This window comes from Larus michahellis, chromosome 6 (assembly GCF_964199755.1).
Source record: "Larus michahellis chromosome 6, bLarMic1.1, whole genome shotgun sequence".
Classification (NCBI taxonomy): domain Eukaryota; kingdom Metazoa; phylum Chordata; class Aves; order Charadriiformes; family Laridae; genus Larus; species Larus michahellis.
Genome location: NC_133901.1, coordinates 61200406 through 61226161, shown reverse-complemented (window position 1 = coordinate 61226161; position 25756 = coordinate 61200406). Strand labels below are relative to the sequence as shown.

Genomic DNA, 25756 nt, shown 5'->3' with positions numbered 1-25756 from the left:
TCTTCAACCCAATGTCCCTGACATATTTTGCTGCTCTGTTGTAGAAAATAGAGGGATTTTATTAAGTGGGTGTTGTTTCTCTGTGTCTTCCTCATCATATGGCTGTGCAGATCTCTTGCTTGTCACAGTCCCTATTGTTATTTGTGTGTTTGAGTTATCTCTATGAACATCAGACACTTGCGCGTGCTGTATCGCTTCAGCAGAGACAATGAAAGCTGCAGCCTCCAGAGCAACGCTATTCAACACCATGGCTTTCAAACTTGTTTCGTCTGATTGCTCATACATCTTTGCTGAGGAAATGGACGGTAAAGACATTCAGGGCAGAAAGGTTCAGGGCTTTGGCTGTTTCATTACAGATAATTCACAGAGAAACTGCCGCCTCTAATTTATTTTTTATCTTGATAAAATGACAGCCAAAAGTCTTTGACTTTCCAGGTCCTCCTCAGTTCTCACTTGACAAAGTCACTCCACTGGGAGTAGATTTTTGCTTACTTTTAACTACTTTCTGCTGCTACATGATGTTTGGATTAGACTAATACGTGGGGAAAGCTCATTTGTTCCTACAGTTCAGGCCATGGGCTAGAATTCAGGCAATCCGAACTCATTTCTGAAGTGCACTCTGAGCTCTTTCTGCGTGACCTTGAGTAAGAAACTTAACCCTTCTGCTTTTTTATTCCCTCATTTGAAAATAGAGCTTTGCTTTCTCCCTCATGCCATCCATACCTTTCATATAGGTGCTAAATGCTCATAAGCCCAGAGAACTCTCTCTTACCATGTGAATATACAAATGGAGCCCTGAATTTCCTAAAGACCACTGTGGGTTTCCTGTAATGACAGTGTTAATAAATGGCGGTACAAGTCACATTGTGTACCTTGTGTACAAGGTACATTCAGTGAGCCTGGGGATCCTGCTATTAGCGTTTCCCACCTTGGCACTGTCGTTCTGTACAATTCAGCATTCAACTCAGCTGAAGTCTGGAGATGAGCTTAGCATTAGGATTGTTTTGATTGTTGATGTACCCAAATTAAAGATGCAAAGCTAGTAGTACTTAAAAGCATAGTCTGTATTTTTTTGTGGTATCCTACTGTGTTCCCTTTTTTGATATCACAAGTTAGTTACTAATGATTACAGAAATACGAAACCTTCATCCTAACTTTCGATGCACATGCTGAATCATGGCTGTTTATCTTACTAACACCACCGCATTTCTGTTAATAACACACAGACGAAAGATCAGTACATCCCCTCCCCGATACCACTGTCATCTGAATTATAATTGCATTTTCTGTGTTACTGATGGTGACAAGCTGCTTGGGAGAAATCAGAGCCTTTCATGCATTTTTAAATTCACTGGTGAAATTCCATGTAAATGTATGAGAGTTGGCCTCGCCTTCATGACGACACACAGCACTACAGTCCTCTAATGCACCTCCAGTCACACAAGCTGAATTATTCTGCATAATCCTGAGTGGCTGTACTTACTGATTCCTGTGGAGCACAGATCTAGTCCTGTAGAAAAAGCCCGTAGCTGAGTCTAGCTGGCACAACCGGCAGTCAGAATGAATGATTTGATTAGTAAAATTAACTGGTTTGGTATAGAAAAAGAAGCACATGTGAAAAGTATCAAGCTATTTGCTCTGACAAAAGACACATTTCAGTTTCTGATTTAAAAAAGTTAAGAGCATCTCTCTGAGAGCAGGAATTTACAGAGGAAAGCATGGTTTTCAGTACTTGATCAAGTTGGACTTGAATATCTGTTTAAAATTAAGCATATGCTTTAAACAGACCTAGACTAAAGTTATTTCATGTGTAGATATTCAGTTGCAATGGAAATATCTGTGATGGGTGTTTTCTGATGGTGACAGGAAAATGCCAAAGAAGGAAAAGGGTTAATCTAAAGAAAGCAGAAAACATTAATCCATGAAAGCAGTCCCACAACAGCAGTGTCTGTCTCTTGCAAAGGATAATGAAACCCATTATCAACACCTGTAAGGAAGACGCACAAGATGGTGCATAATTGAAGACCTAAAAATTAAATCTGAAACATGGGAACCAAAATTAAAAACCTTGAACTGTGTTTTATTGTTTTAATACTCCCATTTAGATACAAATACTGGAACTCAATAAGGAAAATTCACTATTACGACCTTCTGGGCAGGATTCAGATGGCGTGTTTGAGAGAGAATCCTGTTAGGTGGGTCTCACGTCTCACATGCACCAAAATACTGAGACCTGCGTAAAAGTAATCAAAATGTTAAGATATTGTTGCAAACTATATGGGCTGTTTCTTGATATACCCTGAGGCTGGAAGCTTCACAGAGATTTTGGAAGCATCCAGGTCTTGTGTACGCTTTAGACTTTTACTCTTTGGCAAGATACAGGAAAAATGTACATTTGGCTTGGGGGGGGTGGGGAGGGATAGAAAGGAGGGAAATCTTTTGTTTATGCTTGGAAATCCTCTGGACATTTAATGAGAAAATCCCTCAGAAAACAATAAATTTCTGATTTACATATTAGTATTAAAGTTTGTATAGGTAAAGGGCATAAAACAGGGCCTTGGGAAATTTGTTTTTAATTCCTAGTGCTTCTTTTCAGGCTAAAAAGAATACTCATGTGCTTAAAGTTCAGCATATGCTTAAGCCTTTGGCTGGACTAAAGCCTTTATCAAGATTGCAGTGTGCTTCAGGTTCTATCCAAACTTGTGCATGTTGCATATACCTGGTACAAGGTAAAAAACATCCATCAAAAGCACTTGTATTTTCTCATCTGTTGTAATTGGTTGCTGGCTAGCTTAGTGCGATTAAAATACAGGAGCTGAATGCAGAGATATCACCACCAGCAGCCAACTTGGCAAATTTCTCCCTTGATGCCTAAGAGCACTGGCATTAAAGACCTCTTACAATGAAGGCCAGAGAGGCTGCCCCAAGATAGCTCGGTGCTGATTGCATCCAAGTGCTTCGCTGTGGCTGCAGAAGTAATGCAGGGAGTTTTGTGTCTGCCTTAATCGAGCTAAAAGCTTCAGAAAACCCCGACCATGTAGTATTGGACTTGTCAAAATGACAAGGCGAAGCTGGAAAAAGCATCAGGAGAGATTTTTGCCAGATGTATGTATATGCATCAAAGTGTTGCAAAACAAAACTTCTCTTGGTAAAACAGCCACTTGCGAATGGCTCTGGAGAGCTTCCTGAGACACAGACAGCTGGGGTGGATGTACATCAGGTGTGGGCCGTAGGGGAAGTGGTTTGATTTTGGCTCACCTGCTTTCTCTTCCTGTCTTATTCTGCCCGTGCTCTTACCTGGCATAGATAAAACATTAGCACAAGTCAAAACACAGTCTCTTTGTTTTCCTGACTTTTTCCTCTCCCTTCCTAAGCTAGAATTGTAAATGTCAGCTTTTCAAAGTATGGCATTTTCAGAGAAGTGTTGTAGCCTGGATCTTACTGAATGGAAAATGTATTTCCAGTTCAAACGGTTTTAAAACAAAGCAGGAAAGGCCAATACAAACGAAAAACACTAGGGGAACAGCAGCTGAAGCTCTTCTCCCCAATTAGATTTTCAGATGTCTCTGTCAGCATCTTTTCTGCCTAGGGAATTTGGAAGAAAAATTGAAATCTAAATCTTGCATGCCTTAGAAATAGCTCCCTTCCCTGGCAGCACCTGTAGACACCATGGGTTTCATGGCTATGGAGAAAATGAAGACAAGAGAAAAAACACTCATTAGAGCACAAATTTTGACACTTGCAGAAGCAGGGCTGTTCTAAAATGCTGTCACCCTTTTCATCTTCCTCTGCTACCTCAAATACGCAGAGGAATATACTTAAATGGCATGACCTCAAGTATACTCAGAGATGATAAAGCCAGCAGGGTCACTATGGTGATGCATTTTTAACCACGTGAACAGCTTTTGTCCCAGCAGTATGTCTTTACTGAAAAATATTAAAAAACATAATCTCTTTTTTAGTAACAAAAGATGACTAAAACCCTAGTGATGATGGACCTAGGGGAATAGGATAAGCATCTAAGGATACTTCAGAGATCTCTGTCTTTGGTCCAAGTCCAGCACCATACTTGAGTATATTCCCTCTCTGAAACGGATTCAGAGCTGACGAGCTCATGTATGCTCTCTTCTGACTGTGGAGGCATGTCCCGCTTGATGCCTTCTGTTGGCTTGGTCAAACAGTCAGGAGTGCCCAAGCTGCTGCATCGTGTTTGAAACTGCACATCTTCTTTCAAATAACTTAGCTCAAGGAAGATCGTCACCTGTGCTCCTAATGGCCCTTCATAAGAACTGGGATGCTCCCCCTAGTTTGATCCTCTGTGTAACACAGGTAGGAGCCCTTGCCTCGGTGATTTGTCTCTGGAAGAAGAACGTAAGTAGGTGCTTAAACTTCTAGTAAAGCATCCAATGGAGAATTTGCTAAGAGCTTAGTGGTTTGCATTGCTCAAGCACCTTTCTCAGGTTTGACAATATGTCACTGAAAACGCCAGATGTTACCAAGTGAATTACTAAGAAAAACTCAGTTAAGAGGTACCCTCAGCTGGAGCTGGCTTAACACAAAAGATCTCCATCTTTCTTTCTAAAAGGACATTCGGGTTGGCCTGCTCACTAATGTCTCAGCACCTCAGGGTTCCTTTGTCTTTGCTGATGCTCTCAAGAGGAAAACAGGGAGTTGCTGCCTGTACTGTCAAGACACCAGGAGGGAAATGGCATGAGATGTCTGCAGGAATCTCCAGACGTGCCTCTGTCAAGGGATCTTTTTCCCCTGCCATACCTTCAGTCTGGGATCATCCAGAGCAGAGCAACGCAGTTATTTTTGTCTCATGCATTCCAGGGCAGTGTAATAACTACAACTTCAGCCTAAAAAAAGAGATCATCTGGGAAAATTTCTCTCTTGCCATCCCCAGGTATAGCTCTGCTCCTTCTGGTTCCAGGAAGGCAAGCCTCCACTATTTCTGACTTCACAACAAGTTATAAAAAGACTGAGAGAATATGGGGAATATAAAGCTTGTGTTACAGTTCCCTCCCATATTCACACACAGACACATTTCCCTCTCCGATGTGGAATCCTGCCCAATGCCAGCCGTTTACACGGGTACACTTCATTACAGTTGGGCATCCAGAGGACTATTTCTCTCTCAAGGGAAAAGAAAAACACACACACACACACAAATCCAAAAGAGGAAAAGGAAACCAAACCAAAGTAAATTAAATGTCCTTTCAGCCAATTTTATGAACTGCCCTCAGCTATTAATTTACCGGCACTCTTCCAGACAGTGGCAGCTGCTTCAGCACACCAGCCAGTGGAGTGAGCTGCTCCATGGCAACAGCCAGCAAGCGTGAACATACCCAGCACAAGCATCATTCCGAGCCACCGAGGGGGACTTTCAAAAGGAGCAAGAATTCTTAAAGTTAAGACAAGGTATTGCATCTTACCTGAAAGGGAGAGGATCTATAGCAACCACAGTTGTGGTATAGGTCAGTGTAGGCGGTGTAACTCTTCGGCTGTAAGAAACTGCCCTTACCATAGGCATGTCACTGTCTCAGGATATGAGAAATCTTACAGGTGTTTCTGGAGTGTGAGACGTAGGTTATAGTGGTTTTTTTTTACACAAGCGTGACTCACTTCTCTGTCTTTTAAGCAGGCTTGCAACAAAAAGAAATTGCTTTTCGTCTGTAAAGCAAAATAAGGAAATGACATCACTGCCCTTTTTTGGGTTGTAAAAGCCTTTTAGGGCTGGGTAACTCTGACATTGAGTTTGATGAAGCTGCGTACACCAGGCTGGAATTCCACACCAGGAGTGGAAGATTAAAACCTGTTTTAAGATAGTTTCACATTAGCAGATCCCTGTTCTGGTATGGAGAATACAGATCCCTGATAATCTTGGCTTTTGGTTTGCGGTGGGATTTTTTGGTTGTGTTGTTTTTTGTTGGTTCCCCCCCCACTATTTATTTATTGTAATTTATTGTAACGTTTCTGAAACATGCTAGATTAGCAGCCCAGGAGACTAATGTCACCAAGTGGCAGTCTGAATTATACCACAACCCCCCTCTGCTGGGATTATCTCTAGGCAGGAGGAGAAGACTTTAATCAGCTCTGTCAATTCATTAGCCCTTCCCTTCTGAGGCAGGCACAAAGGGTCCCACTTAGTGTCAGTAGTGTTCATAGCTGTTCTGAAATAAATACAAATTCAGCTCATTTTAAATCAGGCCACTGAGCAAGTCATAAGATGCTATAAGCTGTCGTTATCATGTGAGGCTGAAGCGGTTCTTTTGACACGCCACCACTTTGATATAGTTGACCCTTCCCCAAGGACTTCTCGGTTTTATCTTTCTGCTTTTTATGGTTTTAAATGCGAAAGTTCACAATGTGAGTTGTTCCAAAGACCCCTGAGGCAATCTCAATAGCTACCCATGTCCTGAGCGCTTGCCGAGATGAGCACCATTCCACACTATAGCCCTGCTCTTCACCCTAAGGAAACCCAGGGGAAGGAGCCACTATATTTTGCAGAAGATCCCCTAGTCCCCTGGCGATTAAGAAAGCAGGGCTACAGCACACGCCTTGGAGGACACCTCCTTCACAGTGCAGTTGAGTCAGCCTCAAGAGGGGGGGTCACTTTCTCTCTGCTGACTACTGAGCAAGTTGATGAAGTGAACACCTTTCCTCTGGTAACGTCAGACCTTGTGATTATCCTCCAGTTGTGGTCTAGGCCACCCCACTAACCCAGTCTTTCTCAAAAAAAGCAGAGTCTATTCTGACCCTTTCTCTTTTCTGTTGCCACAGGGAGACCTCCAGAGATCACTCATTCAGGTGGATTTTGGAGACGGCATTGCTGTGTCGTATGCCAATCTCAGCTCAACAGAAGATGGGATCAAGCACATCTACCAGAACGTGGGCATATTCCGAGTGACCGTGCTGGTGGAAAACAGCCTGGGATCTGACAACGCTGTTCTCTACCTGCATATAACATGTATGTATGGTCATACTCGTTAGCCTCTGTTGTTCTTTAAAAATTACTCATCCTTAGAGACGACATTTGGGGCTTTGCAGCTGGGAGCAGAGTGATAGGATATGATGAGTGTTTGTCTATCCTCCAGCAGAAGACTCCAGACTGAGAGGCGCCACAGGCAATAGTGACATTTGCTTTTTAAAGCATGTTCAGCCTCTTATTTTGGGTAGTCTAATTTGAGACACCACAAAGGAGCGTAAGCGTACAGCCCTTTCTGAAATGCACCTTCATTAGCACGTTTACACTTCCAGAAAAACAGATATCCAGGAACTTCAATCACTTTTAAAAGCCTTGACTTTTACTTTGCATATGTGTTTTGTCCTCTAACAAAATACAACCACATCTGGGGTGGAAACCAGTGCGTTTCAGTCTTTCTGTTGTCATAGGAACCAAAATCTTAGTGTTAAAAGAGTATTACAAGAAAAAATATTATCTTCACATTGCTCTTCCACTGTTCTTTTTAACCTTTTTATACTTCAACTGTCTCTGATTTACAACTGAAATGTTTCTCAAGTCCTTGCATAAAACCAGCAATGTGCTCTTTCATATTTATTCTAGCTCATGGTTATGAACCCAAAGGGCCAATCTATTACTGAAATTTTGCAACATCCCTTATGGATTTTTTTTGAAGCCATTGGTTTTTTTATACAGTGGGGTTTTTTTTGTCAATTATTTATGTTTTCAACCATGTGCCTGTATGCCAGATTTACTGAAAAAAAAGGAAATTCCAGAACTTAAAGTTATACTTACAGAAATACTACTTACCCTCTACCAAATTAACTCCACATACTGTCTAGGTAATTTAGCACATTCTCTGTACTTTAACTTCAGTTTTGGAGTTACGTGCATGAGAGCAGCTGCCTCTTTGGGGAAGAGGGCAGCTCTTTAATGGTGCACCGTCATATCAACAGATGGGAGCAGTGGGAGGTATAGCTGTGGGAGATAGGAGGTTTATGAGGGAGCACTAGAGAAGCAGGAGCAAATATCTCCCTGAATGCCTCCCTTCAGAAAGACCTTTGGTTCATGATTATGATGTACCATTTATGATTCCCTAACCTGATAGATCTCAGTCTGTGCCAAACTTTTATTTCGCATAATCCTTCAGCACGCCACATGTTTGAAAAACTCACAATACCTTGCAAAAATAACTGTACTCATAAATTAGCTTATTGTGAAGCTCAGGGTTTTGATTTGAGGGCTTAGCCTGTATCACTTCTGTGCTGAAGCACCGGTGCATCAAGGTAAATTCTCAGCTTTTAGACAGCTACTGATTAATTATTTTTTTTTAGTTAAGTATCACCCTCGGTAGGGTAGAGAAAGGGACCTCTGCTCAGAACAGACACTTATACACTTGTGTGTAATTTCTTCGGTTCTGGAGTCATATTCTAGTTTGCCTCCCTGTGTGTGCTCGGGTAATTATCACGGGAGTTGCTGCAGGCTCTGAATGCAGAAATCCCCCTCCCACTGCTGCTGGTTTGAAAGTCAGCTCAACAGGAGCCGTGGTCTTCTTTTTTTTTTTTTTTCTCTTTGTAAAGGTCATTGGAAACAAATGGAGAAGTGTTTTGGTGGTTGATATTTCGCAGGAGGTTCTGACAGCCTTGTGCGAGCAGGTTTTGTAATCACTCGCTGTTTGACAAAAGACAATTCCAGGGGGACCGTTGCACACCCTCAGCCTATCTGCAAAGTAATGAGGCCCACGTGAAGCAGCAACTGCTTTCTCATGCAACAATCACAAAATGGAAGGAGAAGGCAGGCGTCCAGCCTTCACTCTCACTCACAGTGGCTTTCTGGCTTATAGCTGTTTTAATCCATTTTCTCGAGGCTTAAGAACCATTTTGACTGTTTTAGCAGTACAAGAGAGAAACAATATTCAGATGTGTTCATGTGACTTAGCAGCTGATAGTGTATGTTTCCGTGTTGTGTGTAGGTAATGCCAGCATGGGACTTAAATACTGCGTGATCATTGCAGCCAGGCCCAGGTTATACATGCCTGACCCCCTGGAGAAGTGATAGGTCTAAGGGATATGTCTCACCTTTCTCTACATGGCAAGAATTAGGGACTTCAAAACAGTTTGCAGACCGAGTGTGGTGCCACTCAGACTAGCAATAGATTTACTGTACAGAGATGTACAGTAAATCCAGTCCCCTCCAGAGCCTAACACCCAGATCCACAAAAGCTTCTAAATCCTATTTAAATGCATGCATTGCCACTTGGCTCTTTTCAGAGCATTCTGCTTGGGGTGTATGAGCTCGGCCTTCGGGGAGTTTTGTAAAAATATCTGTTGTTACAACAGACCCACACGCTGCATTGCTAAGATCCATGGAAAAGCAACGTACAGCCTGAACACCCAGAGGGTTTTGGGAAGGGCCACCAACTGGGTGACCCATTGGAAAGTCTCCATCCCATGACCTCCTCATCTTGCTGCAGCCGTGGGGCCAGCACACAGTAGCAATGCCTTTGCTGCTGTTGGTCCAGGGATCTGGAAATGCAGTTTATTGTAAGGCAGGAGCATTGCAGGCTGTATGGAAAAGTAACTTGTATGTAAAGGGCTTCTCCAGCCAACAGGCTGTCTCTGAGCTGTCCTGACAGGTCAAAAATTTCCACTGAAAAGTCAGTTATGCATTCATCTGAATGCTTCAGAATAACATCACCTGCCTAAATGAACCTTTTGAAAAGCTTCTCCCTTTCTCTTCTCTGGGACTCGTACAGGTTTGTTTTTTCCTGAGGCAGGCGGAGGTCTGTGGTCTCCATGGCCCTGTGTGAAGCTCAGACGTGAATTCTCTTGAATTCTTTTCAAACTTAGCCGAGAGAAAGCAGCCTCCTACCAAGCTAAGGGCCTATCCAGAGTGAGCTATCCCCATCTGCTGGCCAGATAATAGTTCAGCATTTCAGCCACTTTGACCCATCAGCTATGTGCACAGAAATACTCAGCCAAAATTGGCTAGCTTGAGCCATTCTTTCATGTTCTTTCCAAGCTGGCATGTGGTGGAGGTCCAAGGAGGTGCTGGGCATTCTCTGCAGTGCAAGATTATTGGAGGTGTGTTCAGAGGTGCTGTTTAGTTATATTGGAGTGTATTAGACTTTACGTGGGTTCCGCTGTCACTGCATCCACTGTTAGGAAATGTATTCCTTTAGAGGCCTGCGCTGACATTGGGCATTTGGGAAATATCCTAAAGGATACCAGAGCTGCAAAATATTTAGCCTGGGAAGCTGCTGTTTTTCAGGTCTCAGGGTCTGTCCAAGAGCAGTCACAGAAATACGTCTGAGCAGGGGAATGCCAGTAAAATCATAAGGGTGAAATCCTGGCTTTTCATGAATTTTCAAGAAGAGCATTGACTGCTGATTATAAAAGGAAAAATGAGCTATGGTCTTATCTATAGCAGGCCTTGGTTAGTCTGATCATGGATAACTCTTCATTGGGCTGCATCAGGTTAAGCAGCAACTGTGTCTACATCCCAGAGAAAGCTGCCTTTCAGTAACGAGTCTGGAACAATGGTCCTTGTTTATGCTGCCATTGTTTACACAGTCTGATTTGGGACAATTTTTCTCTCCACATGTGTGTCTCTGCCTATGTGTGCTTTACAGGGGTACAGAGTGCTTGCTCCAAATGTGTGGTGTTCCTTTAGGTTGAAAAGCAGGGTCTATGTGGTGGTACATGCATGGGATATGTGTTGAAAAATCCTCTCATGAAATATATAAGATTCTCTAGCAATATATCTCAACTCCATATGGACAATGCAATCGATCCTCCCAAGCTGTGGACTCTGGTTCTCATCCCTGAGGAGCTTGCAGATGTAGGATTTGTAGATGGAGCCTTAATTTAAGAAACCCACGTTTGCATGTCACCTGGGGTTTCTTTGTTTTTCTTTCTCTGTCACTCTCAGGACAATTGCTTTGTTTTTTAAATGAACAGTCAGAACACATTTTAAAAAATAATCTATAGGACAAGATGTAACAACAAAGGCCCATCTGTCTCCAGAAGATGGGAAATGTGTAACCCTGGGCATAATGTCACTTGTCGAATGAATTATGTTCTGTTTATACTAAAGAGATAGAAGAGTTTATTGAGGAAAAGGAGGGAGTATAAGGTAACATTAAAATGAAGGCATTCAGAGAATAGCTGCCTTCAGACAGAGTTTCAGCTGATATAAATAGAAACACTACTGCTGAAGTTCACCAAATTATAGCAGTTTCCATCAGCAGAGATGCTTCATGCCCACTGAAGCCATTTGTCCACATTCTTATGCCTTCCTGGTGAAGGCCATATTCACATAACAGGGCTCTGCCCCTGTTGTTTAAATTGTATATAATGTCCCTGAGCATATGACATTCATGCAGTAGAGAGTCCAAGTTTTTCAGCTCCAGGTACGGGGATAGCTCGTGTTCTATGAGGAACGGATTTAAGCTTGCGTCTCTAGAAATGACACCAAGCCGAAGCATTAACTGTCATGCCCTAAAGTGATTTGGAGGACTTCTCCACTAAACCAGTGGATATCCCCTCAGTACTCTTCCCCGCCAGACTGACATTTCAGAGGGAGGGAAGACTCACCTGCTGCTTCTGTCTCTGCAGGCCCCTTGGAACATGTTCACTTATCTCTACCATTCGTCACCACAAAGAACAAGGAGGTCAACGCCACGGCAGTACTGTGGCCAAGCCAAGTGGGAACACTTACTTACATCTGGTGGTTCGGGAACAACACGGAGGTTTGTATTTTCTATGGACTGAGGTCAAAATAATCCTGGAGGAGCTTTCTGATTGAGGAGGGAGGGAGAGAGGGATTTGGGAATGCTTCTAAATAGTCACACACACAAGAAAATTATAAACCAGAGACTGAGACACTGATGGTTCTTTGATGTACCAACACTGAAATGTAAGAACTGCATTGTGTTTGTTGCTGTGACTTAGCTGAAGGGTTTATTGCCATTTCATGCAAATTGCCAGTAGCTTTTTCCCTGCATTTACATCAAAGGTGGACATAGTGAAAATCTGGAAGAGTTTCTAGTGTGTTTTTCCCCACCCTCCCTTCTTCAATAACAACAACTAAAAAACTTGTTGGTTTGGGTTTGTTTTTTTTTCTTTTAGGAAACTTACCTTTCAAGCTGGTTTGAGCAAGTCCTAAAGTTTTTAGGGCTTTACATAGCCCTAGAGTTTAAACCTCATTTCTCTGATGACTAATAAGGGAAGAGACTGCCATTAGTTCTGTGCCTCCCCTTAAATATGCTGAGCCCAACCCTGAGCCCCCACACTCTATGCTAAAGCACAAGTGCAAGAAGACCTTATTATCATGTTCTACCAGTGGATAAAATGGTTCCCAGCACACCTCCCTGCCGCTGGGCTCTGCTCAGATATGAGAACAGCATGCACCACATTCTGCTGCCTCAGTGCTTGCAGTGTTGGTAATTCTGCACCGGCATTGTAACTGTTATTTTATGTACCTTTATGGCTGAAGTACCCAGAGACCCTAACAATTTTCTGGGGGGAAAGATTCTCATGGATTTTGTACAGCCAAGAGGGAGCTTCAGCCACACATGGTTATCTTTTTTATAATGCAGGTCAGAGAGTTTCACCAGTACTTTCTGCTTTATTTAACATTTTGTGATTAAAGCAGAACTTGACTTCTTGTTGTTGTTTTGCGTTAATAATTTCCCTCAGATGATGGAGAATTCAGTGCTTCTCTTTTTTACCCTCTCCCCCAACTATTTCCCCACAGCTAATTATCCTGAGCATTAAACACATGCACTATGTTTGTAGTGTGAATTTATGTAGCTTCGGTTTCAAGCTGTTGGATCTTGTTATGCCTTTGTATGTAGATTAAAGAACTCTCTGAACGATCAGAAATCTTCTCCCCCTAGAGGTACTTACAGGCTGTGATTGTCACCTTTTAACCTTCCCTCTGATCTGCTAAGCTCATAAGTGATCAGAGTTGGTCTAACTCTGTTCTCATTGAAGTGAGAGTTTTACTACTGACTACAATGGGAACAGAATTTGGCTTCATACTGGGTGCTTTGAAGATCTCACCCAGAGTTCATTAATAAGTGAAAACAGAAGTTAGGGCTGAGACTGCTGAAAGGGGGCACAATTCATTGATAAACTGGTTTGCACAGCAAAGCAAGCTGAGGGGATCTGTGTCCTCTCTAAGCACCATCACTTTCCAAAAATGACAGCTTCCTGTCTAAAGACAACATGCGAGAACAACTGAGAAATCTTAATGTGCTTCCTCGTTCTGTCCCAACCTCCTTGAGTGACCTTAAACAAATCACTGACAGCTAGATCTGGGAAAGGATTGTGGCACCTGAGCAGTGAGTCTGGCTGTCCCTCATGTTAGGATCTGGGCCTCTCTCTGGGGAGTGCAGCAAACGTGGACACTTTAACATGGGATCCAGAACATCTAGCATGCTAAGTAGGAAGGAAATACTGGGATCTTAAAACATAGCTTATTTGGAAATTATAGTGCCTTACTTTGAGCTTCAGGTGGACATCCCCATCTGGATACCTGGGCCCTCTTCAGAAAATAGGCTTCCATGTCACAGGACGCCTTCTATGTCTTAAGTTTCCAAGCTGGATCTGTCCCCAAACCATCCCAATACACTAGAGACCCACACTCATTTTTTCTCTTCCTTTCCAGCCAAATTAACTTAATTTCTCCTTTTCTGATACAGCCACTGATCACATTGGAAGGAAGTATCACATTCACATTTTCTGTGGAAGGGATGAATACCATCACCGTTCAGGTCTCAGCAGGAAACACCATTCTTCAGGATACAAAGACTATTGCTGTGTATGGTGAGCTCTTCCTCCTTCATTTCACGTAGGATTCTCCGTAGTCAAGAACTAGAGTGGCAGGTTAGCTGGCAGCAACATGAGGTCTTTATTCCAGGATGCTTTGAGTGAGGTTATAAGGTTGGTTCCAGTGTTATCGGTTCAGCATAACATCTCTGAAGGCCACCGCGTGATGTTAGTCCAGACTGAGATGATTGCAGAACATTGTTCTCCTTCCCAGAGCCCTCCGCATCTGCTCTATCACTATTTGGTCTTCCTACACAATTGTCAAAATGTTAGGTCATTTTGCAAGCTGGTTTTCCCCCTTCTTGGCCAGTAGAGGCCTCTTAACTCATGCAAAAGCTACGTAGCATGAAAAGTAAGTCAATGCTGTGTGCTGCAGTTCTGTACAGAAATCTGTACTAATTTTATATTGTACTCAGGCCACAGAAGCAGTTAAGGCACACAAATGTTGTATGGTGTAGATATAGTCTAAGAACCACTGGGAATCCCAGTTTTAACTGTTTATATTAACTAAGCACGTGGTTTTAGTGATCAGTGTGAACACCTCTGTTAAAAGCAACAGAGATAAGTAGTACATTTTCCAAGGCTAGTCCTCTCCCAACCTTTATCCCTGTCTCCTTCCAGTTAAGTGGTTTTTAGCATGTCTATGAGACTACAATCACAGCTTCTTTCACAGGGCTTGCCTGTTTCAGAAGTCAAGATTAAGGTAGCATTTCAATTACATTCCCAACACAGCTCCCTTTGCAGTGCTATTCATCCATTGAAGGAAGGACTGATCACCGTTTTCGGTACCATGACACTCGAGCAGTGAGTCTCTCAGATTCTCCAAATCTCTCGGTGAATCTCTCAGACACACTGCTGGATTCTCTGACAGTCTGTGCATCACCTGCGGACTGATTAAGCAAAACATGAGCTGCAGCAAGTTCTCCCCACGCTGGCACTAAGGCGTTTCTCAGTCTTTACTCACCACCATGTCATTGTATCTGCAGAGCAATTTCAGTCCCTGCGGTTATCGTTCTCTGCAAACCTGGATGACTACAATCCAGATATCCCAGAGTGGAGAAGGGACATCAGTAGAGTAGTCAAGAGAGCTCTGGTGGAGGTAAGCAATATGCATAACCTGTGTCGCAATGGTTCTAATTTCTGCTTTGTGCCTACAATAGGACCAGATCAGCTGTTCTCTCAAGGTGTCTCTCTGTTTCTACCAACTATAAGAGGAGGCTAAACTAGTGTTTGAGGCCTATATAGAATACTATATAGACAGCTGAAATTATCCCATCCTGTAACAATCTGATGCTCAGAGTCAGCCTTCAGTTTATTCTTTTTAATGCCAGTGGATTATGTGGAATATTTCTGAGAAAGGGGCATATAGAAAACAAATTACTTATACTTACCTATAGCTGTACAAATATCTTTACTGCTGGATAGCAATTGTTACTTCTTTTACTGCTATTCTTATACAGCAGTGGAAAATAGTGCTATTCTAATGGAATTACAAATATGCTGTAGGAAACTTAGGAGACCAAAAAGAAAACATTTTTACTACCGAGAAGAGCACCACAGTAAGTGCTTTATGTCTTTCACATAGCGTGAGGTTCATGGGTCAGGATTGGATGCCATTTGTGCTATCAACACTATGGTGAAGCTCTGAAGTTCCTTCTTTAAATGTGGAAGAGAATGTCATAAAAATATTCTTGCGTGGCTAAAGATTTGGATTTCAAACTGAGAGGCTATGAAATGTTAGAAGAAACAGCTGGGGTTTCTCACCTCAGAAGAAAAATAGTGAAAGGAACTGTTTGAAATGGGGTTTTTCTTTTTTTTTTTTTTTTTTAAATATAGATACTCAGATTTTGAAAGGATACAAGGCTTGTAGATGCTATTAGCAAGCTTATATGTTCATATGTGGCATCATCTGTGCAAAAAGACTGGAAAGACACTGTGCATTAATCAGGTGCACACAAACTTGTCTGGATTGTTTCCGAGATTTTTTCTTCAGTTTCCTCAAGACAGGAGGAGAAGAGGAAAGGCTGAGGGGGGGAGGGGAAGAACATTTTTCTGGAGCATGTTCTTCTGACTTATTTATGTCTGTATCAAGTATTCAAGGATCCATATATCTGCAGGATGAATTTTTAGAATATAAACAACTCAATAAAACAAAATCAAGTCATAAAAAAGGATTATAAAACTACAGTACCAAGGCTACATTCCAAAAGAAGAGCAATGAAAATACAAAGAGTCTTTTTGTTGTTTGAGTTAAAAAAAGTAAAAAATTGATAGCTAATTATCCCTCTTTATATAGCTAAATGATTCACCTTAAACAAGCCTTTGTGAGAAGTTCCTGTAAAAATTGAAGATAAACCCAATAGATTTCTACAGCAATTAAGTAAACTGTATAAAAATGAGTTGAATAACTAAATAATTCAATAGGAAATTATAGCTGCGCTATAGAATTTTTATGAACTTTTATTAAAGTATTACATTCTTATTACAGAGTACCATAGACTTGGATAAAAATTCTGCATAAGAAATTATAGTTCTCTGCTAAAATCTGATCTTCTCTCTAAGTAGGGATAATTTCAGATTATCATGCAATATCCTATTTTGTATTATGATCATAATTATTTGCTCACATCATTGATTTTCTGAGTCCTGTCTCCCACTTTTGATGAAGAAGACAAGAATGAACTGAGTAGATCAGCCAAAACCTTCCAGACAAAAAAAAACCAAAATCATTCCCAGCCTCAGAAAATGTAGACTTTCTATTAACTGGTAATACTGTGTCTTTTTCTTGACATCTTAAAACAACCTATTACGCAAGCACAAATAACGCAAGCCTTGGCCTGCAAAAAAAATACTTGGAAAGAATATATGAGACCTTTATATTGTTATAGGTTTTTTTCTAAATCCACATTAAAAAAAACCCAACAGCAGCAAAACCATGTGCTTCTCCTTGATGTGCAATAGAGGGGAAGGGTTTCAGAGCTGCACAGGGTATTCCCTGGGCTGTCAGCAGTCACGTGCGGGATAGCCGCAGAATTAGCTCAGATAATGGTGATATGTAATCAGTTTCCCTGACTCCTTGTCCTCTGTCCATCGTTTCCTTCAATGAGTAGCTGCTCCGTGTCTTTGCTCCTGAACTACTAGGGAGAAGAATTCATGAGTTTTAAGTCCAATTAATGTCTGAGAGGGTTGCAAGTCCTGACTGCAGGAGAATCTCTGTGCTGCATCCAGCTGCTATGGTCTGCCCTGATATCTGAGGACACTTCTTTTTTTTCCCCCTTTAAAAGTGATGTACTAAATTCAGCACTTGGAAACTTAAGATTTAAATCAAAACCTTGAGATTTAAATGCATTTCCCAGATAATCCACAACACAAAGAGGAAGATTCAGCAAACTGTGTTTCTCCTTTTGGCTCACAAAACTTCCTGACGGCCAAAGTAGCTCCTTTTCCGGAGAAGAACTCTGCAATTTGTGTAACGTCATGGTAACAGCGGCTGAAACCCATGACCAGAGATGACCCTGGTAGTGATGCCTGTGTGGTACTTTTATCTGAATTTTGGCTAATTTGTGTTGTAGGGGGATATAGATTTAAACTGCTTGCTTAAGATTTTCAGACAAGAAGATAAAAAAATAAGAATTTGCAGATTAATACGATCTTTAACACCTAAAGAAAAAAATAAAGAGGCCCTCATTAACTTGTGGAATTGACCCAGGATGTGAACTATAAGAATTTGTTTGGCTTTTGGGATTCAGACTTGATTCATCATCTTCTCTCTCCCTGAGTCTCCACAAGGCTTTTAAGATGTTTTGGCTAATCACACCCCTGGAGTGCAATTCTGCCCACATACCTTGCCCTTTAACATGCAGCTTCTGACCGTTGACTAAAGAACGAACCTGAAGGGCTAATGTGGGATAGTCAGATAACTTTAAAATAGCTAAATGTAGACAAAACAAATCATACCATATGCAACTGTTACTTAGGAGCTCCTTTTAGCATGTCTGAGTATCACTGTTGCCTTAGGATCCTTCATGTTTTACTGGAGAACATAGTAAAATAGCGTAGATCAGGAAATGATTAATCCCTGACTTTTTAGCTGCAGTGGATTTTAACAAGATTCTCCCTGTTGTACCAGATATACCCTACATTGTTTGTAAAAGTACTGCGATGCCTTAGAAAAGAAGCTGTCATCATTCAATGCCATCCCCACTTTTTATCTGTCCATTAATTGTCTATATATCAGGCAACAGGTATTTCAAGCAAGCATATTCTGGTCGCAGTGCTCCCTGGTCTGCCCACGTCTGCCGAACTCTTCATTTTACCATATCAAGATGCCACAGGAGAAAATAAAAGAACAGCAGCAGACCTAGAGCAGGTATTGTGCCTATTACTTGACGTGTATGTTTATGCATTTGTGTGTATATATATACATACATATATAAATATGGGATTTCCAAGAGAAGGTAGAACAAATAATTGTGGTACAAATGCATCTGATTCACTGGGGTCTAAAGAATGACTGTGGTACGTGCTACATCCTCTTCGTTTTTTTGTTGTTGTTGTTGATTGATTGGTGTCATTGTTTGGTAGGTTTTTTTCCTCCCAAACACTGGAAACAGGCTTTGGAGCTGCAGAGAGGAAGACTCTCATTTGGGTTCCCTCAGTACTGTTAAATTGGCATAAATTTGTATGATGTTCTGTCTCTCCCTTAGAAGTCCTGTTCTATTCCATGGAGGTCGGAAGAAAATAGGAAGAATTTAGGGGATGATTCCTGCCAACAGGAACTGGAGTAGCCTCATAAGGCAAAGTTTATGAGGCTGTCAAGAGTCTGAGAAAGCACTGGAGGACGGGGCTGGATGGTAGACCTGGGCAGATCAATACTTCATTACTTTAAGACACAGGGATGGGGTTGGATTGTCTGCCTGCCCTCTTCATGGTTCTGGCAGTGGGGTTGATCCCCTCTGGGTTGTTTTCTCTGTGCAAGGCTGAAGCAGGTTATGACAACTGGAGGACTATATCTTCCTGCAAACCCAAAAGGTCCTGCCCACCAGGTGGGCCTAACATGATTAGGACTAAAAGATAAAACACTATGCTGGGCAAAAATCCCCAAATAGCACTCAGCGTATGACCTCAGATTCCAAGGGCAAAGATAACTAGCCCTGAGTGAAGCACCACTGTACCTCTGCCTTTATGTACAGCGTGTGCATGGCTCAAGCAGACATAGCCCATGTTGGTATGGGCTATATGAGCATTGGGGTAGAGAGTGTCATCAGCTCACAAATCTCAGCCATGGTGAAATCCTCAGCATTACTGGATGCCTGCTACTCCACTGGGTGGCACAAGGGATTTAGCATTTCTTTTTGGATTTGTCCTTCAATTTGAGAATGAGTGAAGTCTTCCCATCAGTGAATGTGTCAACAGTATCTTCCCCTTCTTGTATTCTTTTTTTCTAATAGCCTTTTCATCTGTTGACCTGTTATGAGCTGCTGCAATTGCCTCTTGCAGTGGTCTGAAGCCTTGTTAACTTAGCCATGAGCCTCAAACCACTAGGTCACCCATATTCTTAAACTTTCCCTTGCTCAGCATCCTTAGCCATCATCTTTTTTTTGACAAATGACTTTCCTCTGCAATTTTCACCACCCATGTAATAAACAAAAAAGATGGAGATTTACTGTTCTGCAAAACCTTTCCTCCCTTTTCTCCTTCAGCCCACTTCTCTTTTCCTCCATCGCAAATTGGCAAGGAAGCCAGTCCATAAACTTTCAGATTTACATCCGACCCAGCTCCCCTCCAGCCTTCAGCAGTTTATTGTATTTTGCCAGTTACTCCCTCTCTTTGTCCCTTTCTTTTTTCCCCTTGTAAAAACAAGTCTCTGTGGCTGTAGAGAAAGGAAGCCCTGACAGTGCTCTCATGACCGTTTCTATGGACAAGAAGAAATGTCATTTTCAGTGGGACTCCAGCAACTTCTCTGGCATCCTGCAGGGTCCAAACGGTAACCTTTGAAGAGAGAGAAACTTTTTGCCATTTGCAGCCAGCTTTTTCTTGTGGAGAAGTATCTCCCCAGCTCCCATCAGGATGATCAGAATGTTTTTCTTACTAGTCTGCGGTTACTGCATTCCCCTTCCTAGTTACTCCAGTAGAAAATGGCATTGTTTTCAGTGGGAACGACCTAAGGAGGCCCCCAAAAGGTACCTCTGATATATATATATAAAGGTATATTCTGATACTGTTCCTGTTTTGTCATCCATTTAGCCTGCATTCCTTCACTAACCCTCTCCCAAAGCATTTCAGAGCCTTTTCAACAGCTTCTCCCTGTGCCTGAAGTCACTGCGATGAGTACTGGAAGCAGATATTTTTGCTGATGACAGCTTAAGTTGCTTTTTAGGTGCTTTATGATGTATAGTGTTCTTTTTTGGTAGGAACAGAAATCTGTTTTGTGTTCATGAGCAAGCAACAAGCTATTCAGAGGCACGTATGTGAGTTTGTGTGTTTCCAGGTGCACACCCAAAGGAGTTATAGTTCTGGATGATTTTTTTCTAATTTCGAAGATAAACTTCAAAGTATACAGGACCAAAATTGAAATAGTTTGCACAAACACTGCAATGGATAGATAAAGTTTCTTAAGGAAGCACTTGATTATATTCTTTCCTTTTTTTTTTTTAATGGTGTCATCTCACACATGGAAGCTACTCTCCAAACCTAAGACTTGTGGTAAGCCTGTCCAGAGACACAGTGACAAATAGCTTCTGTCCCTGAAAAACTTGCAGTCATAACAGATTGGAAATAGAAACAGAAATTTCTGTTTCTATTCTGCAAAAGCCCTAGTTTCAGTACCCAAGGGAGGGAAAACCTAACTCATTGTCAAAATCAAAAGTTGGTGAAACTGAGTGAAACACCACAGAAGGGCACGAAACCCACCATGCATATTGTAGACACAGATTTACCAGGAGAATGAAGTGTGCTATAGCCCCCTCCTTCTCTTCCCCACCTATTAGAGCCTCCAACAGTCGGCATGTGTACTTGCGATCATATGACATGGACATCTGAACCCCCCCTATTCACGTGCCAGGTACCAGAACAGAGGCGAGGGGCGCTCTGTGGTCCTGCTGTTCTGCCCATCCAACCTGGGTTTGAAAGGCAGAAGCCATGTAAATCATGCAAGTGATGCACGCTAACTTTTGTTAGCTAGAACAAGCAGGACTAAGGACAGCTGGTGGAGTGGGAGGAAGGGAAGAGTGATAGAAACCGTAGCTGAAGAGGGAATTCAAGTGACATCTCCCCACATAAAACTCATGAAGTTGCTGCAGGCCATGTCTGTCACAGAGCACCTGTGAGGGTTTTGGGGAACTCGCTTAACCAAGCTGTATTTCATCACTTGAGCTAGGCCATTATTCTGCCATGGGTAACAATGACAGGTATATGTGGTTTCATGGACTTTCACATTTATCAGTAATCTAATGACCATGGAGGGCTTGCTTTCGTACTCTTTCCCCTTGAGGCAGATTAAGCTGGTCTGGTTTTATCTGGTACACACTCATTTGGCTTTTTAAGCATACCTTTGGGTCTCTCTGTCCAGCCGCTCTGTGGTCTCTGGGTACATAATTCCCATTGACTTCAGAGGCAGCTAAATGTCCTCTGTCCCTTGAAAACCTAGGTCTTAGTTTCCCATTTGTCAAAATCTATTACATTAGACTGTGCCACTCATAAAATATGAGTCTAAACACAGTAAGTCATGAATTGTTGGGTACAATAATAGTGAGACTGTGGAAGTTGTCCTAGCCCCAGCATCACACTTGACAAATACACACTTCCATGCAGTTTTCCATTAGGGTGGTGATTATGCTCCTGTTGAGACTGTGGTTAGATGGTAGATGTCATTTTCTCCTTGAGCTAATGTACCACTCTCATTCAAGTGCCCCAAATTATTTTTTTTTTGTGTGTATACACAGTACCAATTATTGTCATATCTGTTTGCAGATTACATTTAGAAATGTGAACTCTGCATTCCTGATATTTCCCATGGGAGGCTAAAGTACGTTTTAAAAAGTTTAACTTCTGTTGTCAGCTATAAAAAAAGGCCATGTGTGAGAGTGGGGAAGTTTTCTCAATGTGCAGCATAGGACAATTCCACCTAATACATAAATACAGAATTTTTGAGGACCTCAGATTACTTAATCCACTCCAGTTTCTGAAGTCAGTGTAAACTTTTTCTCCACAGCTTCATAAGAATCAAAAGGCCTTTTCATCCTGCAGAATCCCAAAACATTTTGCATATTCAAAAGTTCTTGCATTTATGACCAGAATATTGTGACTTTGCTTTTTTTTTTTTTTTTTTTTTTGAATTATATCACTTCGTTCCCCTGCTTCATTTCACAGCAACTGAGCACAGACTACCAACCTGCTTAAAAATGTAGAAATAATTGTCGGTTGGAAAATTCTGCTGTTTGATTTGCGTGTTGTTACTGCAACACCACTGAAATATCCCAAATCTTGCAAAACCAGTCACCCAGAATTGCCATTGGCCCCTTGGGCAGACAGGCAGTTGTTACACCATCTTTGCGGACGGCCTTGGTGAATATGATGATTACAGAATTCAGATCCGCTGCTTCAAAAGCAACGTATTCTTTCTCTTCGGTGAAAGGCAGACACCTAATTAGTAGAATTCCAAGTAATTTTTGAGTAATATTTAGCACTAGTCCAATTCAAAATGAATGCGTGGTAGGAAGATATGCTACTTGCAATTCAGTAGAGGGCAGTGATACAAATACACAGGTACGATTACTCCATTTATTTCAGTGTATGGTTTTACGCTATAGGAAGATTCTGAAGGTTACCTTTTTATTTATGCATTTCATAAATAATCTTTTCTCCATATTGTTTGCTAGTGGAGGCTTTTTGTCAAGCATAGGAGATGTGTCTCCTGTTAGTCAAATGAGGTGTAAGGAGAAGATACACGAGAATTCTGAAGTGATGTTTTCATATCAAGTAAAGGTTTGAGTGTGTTCATGCATTTCCCCTTAGTTCTTGTGTGCATGCTTTTACCTGGCCTATTCAAAATAACCGTAAAAGCAGAGTGCAAAATGAAGGAGCAACTAGTTAATGACATATGAAGCCATTAATCTTCTCTCTGAAAAGAGCTATCAGCAGTGTAGCAAGCACGATGGAGTCTTTGGCAAATGGCAGCACCAGCTGATTGGTAGCCAACTGTGCTCAACATGTTGCAGCTGTGGCCAGTATCTGTATCCAGCCAAAGAGATGGGAAATGACATGGATGACTGAGTATCAAATGGGCAGTGGTGAACTGAGGAGATGAAATACCTCTGGCAAATTTAACACTATGGAGGCTGGCATTCAGGAAGCCTGTATGTGTAAAGGTCTTAGGGTTCTTTCCTTAAAGCAGATTTAGTTTTACTTCTGCTTCATTGTAGCTGATCGAGCTTCTGTCTTTTTTTTTTTTTTTTTGTATTTTTTTTCACCCACCCTCCTAAGCTTTAGTGTTTTAGCGTATTCACTTTCACTACTTTTCTTTCCTCTGACGTATTTCAGATGTACGTGCCTGTCAACAAAATATTTTAGCAACCAGATCATGACAGTGAACGCTTTCAAATCTTACAGAAAATCGTGCCAATCAGTCTTGGAAATTAAATTCCAGGAAGAGGGGTAAGCCATCTAGTGTTTACCAGGAGAGATTATTTTTTTTTAACATCTCTATCTTTGCATGCAGACCAAGTCCTCCACTGGGTGCTTAGGGAAGGTTGGGCCAGTATTTAAGAAGTAAGGGCAGTTGGGGAGAGAATGGAATAATATGAACCAGAACACCTTGTACCAAAGCCTTTTTTCCTTAGCCAGCTATTCTTGATCAGCTGCTTGTGTGCTGTGGAAAAGGCTGTCTATATATCTTGTCTTAATATCTTTAACTCCTGCCATGTGACTGTCAGCCCTCTCGCCTGCTCTTCTTTTGCTCCGTGTACAGAGCAGCCCTTGATCCTCAAGACTCCTACTGGTCACCTTTGTTCATCTAAAGTAGATCCTGGCTTTTATGTCCAAGTTCCTCTCTGGGTTCATATCTGCTGATCATTTCTTGTCCCAGAGTAACCACAAGAATATCCTCCACCTTGTGCTTTCACGGTATCTCTGGATACTAATGGCAACTTGAATTTAGTATTTTTCATTAGAAGATCTCACGAAATTCCCGCTGGACCGTGTAAGTCAGGGTTTATGCTATTTTCAGTGCTCAGGCAAACAGGCTTTGGAGGCCTCATGTGAAGTCACCAAGGTTATGCAGGGCGAGTGGCACAGTTTAAAGTAATCCACATTTGCCCTGACTCCTGATTCACTTTTGTAATGCTGGTTCGAGTTCCTTCCTACCAATCAATGTGCATAATTCTTTCCTTAGTTGTTTATTGATTCACTCAATGAATTGAATAGAAGTGTAGCACTCATTAGTTGAGATCCTTACACGGTATCTATAAAATTATCCAGATTCTTAGCTAGTACATACTGGCGCGGTTGAATCATATTCAATTTTTCTAAACCAATTTACACCAGAGGTTTCAAAATTCAATAATGGTCTGGGAAAATGCCCTTATGAGTGATAATTCTGTTTCTTGGTGCACATGGTTTTTTCACAGTCCTAATTCTGACAAAATGCTAAGAGAAGCCAAATTAATTTTTGTTTTGTTCCATTTTTAAATTGGAATCTCTTTTTTTCCTTCACAAATAGTCTGTTATTATTATTCATTATGTGTCCTTTGATGAAAAATGATACATGAAGAATGGTTTCTATTACTGAATTATTTTTGCACATCATGCTTAATTCTGCAAATGAAGCAGATAAAGTCAATGAGGCTCAGTTAAGGACCAAAACTAATTCTGAAAGCTAATTATTTTCACAAGGGAGACTCTTGAAGACTATAAATTAGGAGGTTGCTATTCTAAGAAGTTTTGTCTTAGCTGAGTTAGTTGCATCTCCAGGAGTGAGAGAGGAACAGGGACAGGCCTGAAGCCAACCTGTTCCCCAGCTGAAGGTCTAGCTGTTCAACTGGAGTTGCATAGAACGAAAGAACTTCGATGTTTCCTTATCTGCTTTTTAAACAAAAATGCATCCATGGTACCACTCTGAATGCAGAAATAAAGGGAGGCTCAAGACCCAAAATGTTTCCCATTGAAACCTTTTCATTACCTCGGTGACTGAGTGTGGAGATTTACTTCAAAGACACTTTAATAATGTTATAAACAAATTATATAAGTGGGAACAACTCCTAGGTTAAAGTCTGATAACCTGTGATCCGCCAAGCTAGAAATAGACTTGATAGAATAAGAAAGGCAGAAGAGCCACTTCTCCAGTCTCAAAGTGAGTGTCCTGAGTGAGTGATCTGTAGTTCACAGATCCCCTTGGGACCATGCGAGGACCAGAAACATCGTCTGGTCGAACTTTGGAGAGCAGTGACCAATCCCAACGTGAATTTGGCCTTTTGGCTGTGTGTAACATGCTCATTGACCTCAAATACTGACGTTTGTAAACCATTGTGTATGGTTTCTATTTTAGATAATTTTTAGAAGCACAGAAATACATTTTTCTCCCTCTTTCTATACTGTCTATATGTCTATTTTGAAGAGAATCTGACTTTCCACTTAAAGAGAAATGCAAATATTGTACTAAGCAAGCAAACATTTTAAAAACATGTCTGAATGCATCTGTTCTTCCCTCAGAAGCGTGTGTCAGGAATCTCCAGAGCTGCCTGAGGAAGGCAGATGTCTGATTCTCACAAGAACTTCTGGCGCTTTTGAAGGTCTCAGGCTGTTATTCATTTTTTGACTTGTTCAGATTCCATAAAGACCCAGGCAAAAAAGCTGCACCCAAAAAGCCAGTGGGAGAGCATATAATTAATTGAGCCAAGGAAATATGCTGTATACTCTGAGCAGCATGAGCAGTTGCTGCCTGCTTTGACACTTTGCATATAGT

At 41.5% G+C, this 25756-nt stretch overlaps 1 protein-coding gene across 6 annotated transcripts in view; it reads left to right on the top strand.

The window, feature by feature from the left end:
• The window catches only part of LOC141745444 (VPS10 domain-containing receptor SorCS1-like), a 306057-nt gene that overhangs the window by 267463 nt on the left and 12838 nt on the right, over nucleotides 1-25756 (top strand). For all 6 annotated transcript variants that reach the window (XM_074593201.1, XM_074593202.1, XM_074593199.1 and 3 more), the window contains exons 19-23: nucleotides 6784-6970; nucleotides 11581-11714; nucleotides 13671-13794; nucleotides 14784-14896; nucleotides 18035-18166. In XM_074593201.1, coding sequence (XP_074449302.1) covers nucleotides 6784-6970; nucleotides 11581-11714; nucleotides 13671-13794; nucleotides 14784-14896; nucleotides 18035-18166 — 690 coding nt within the window. The remainder of the gene's footprint in view (nucleotides 1-6783; nucleotides 6971-11580; nucleotides 11715-13670; nucleotides 13795-14783; nucleotides 14897-18034; nucleotides 18167-25756) is intronic.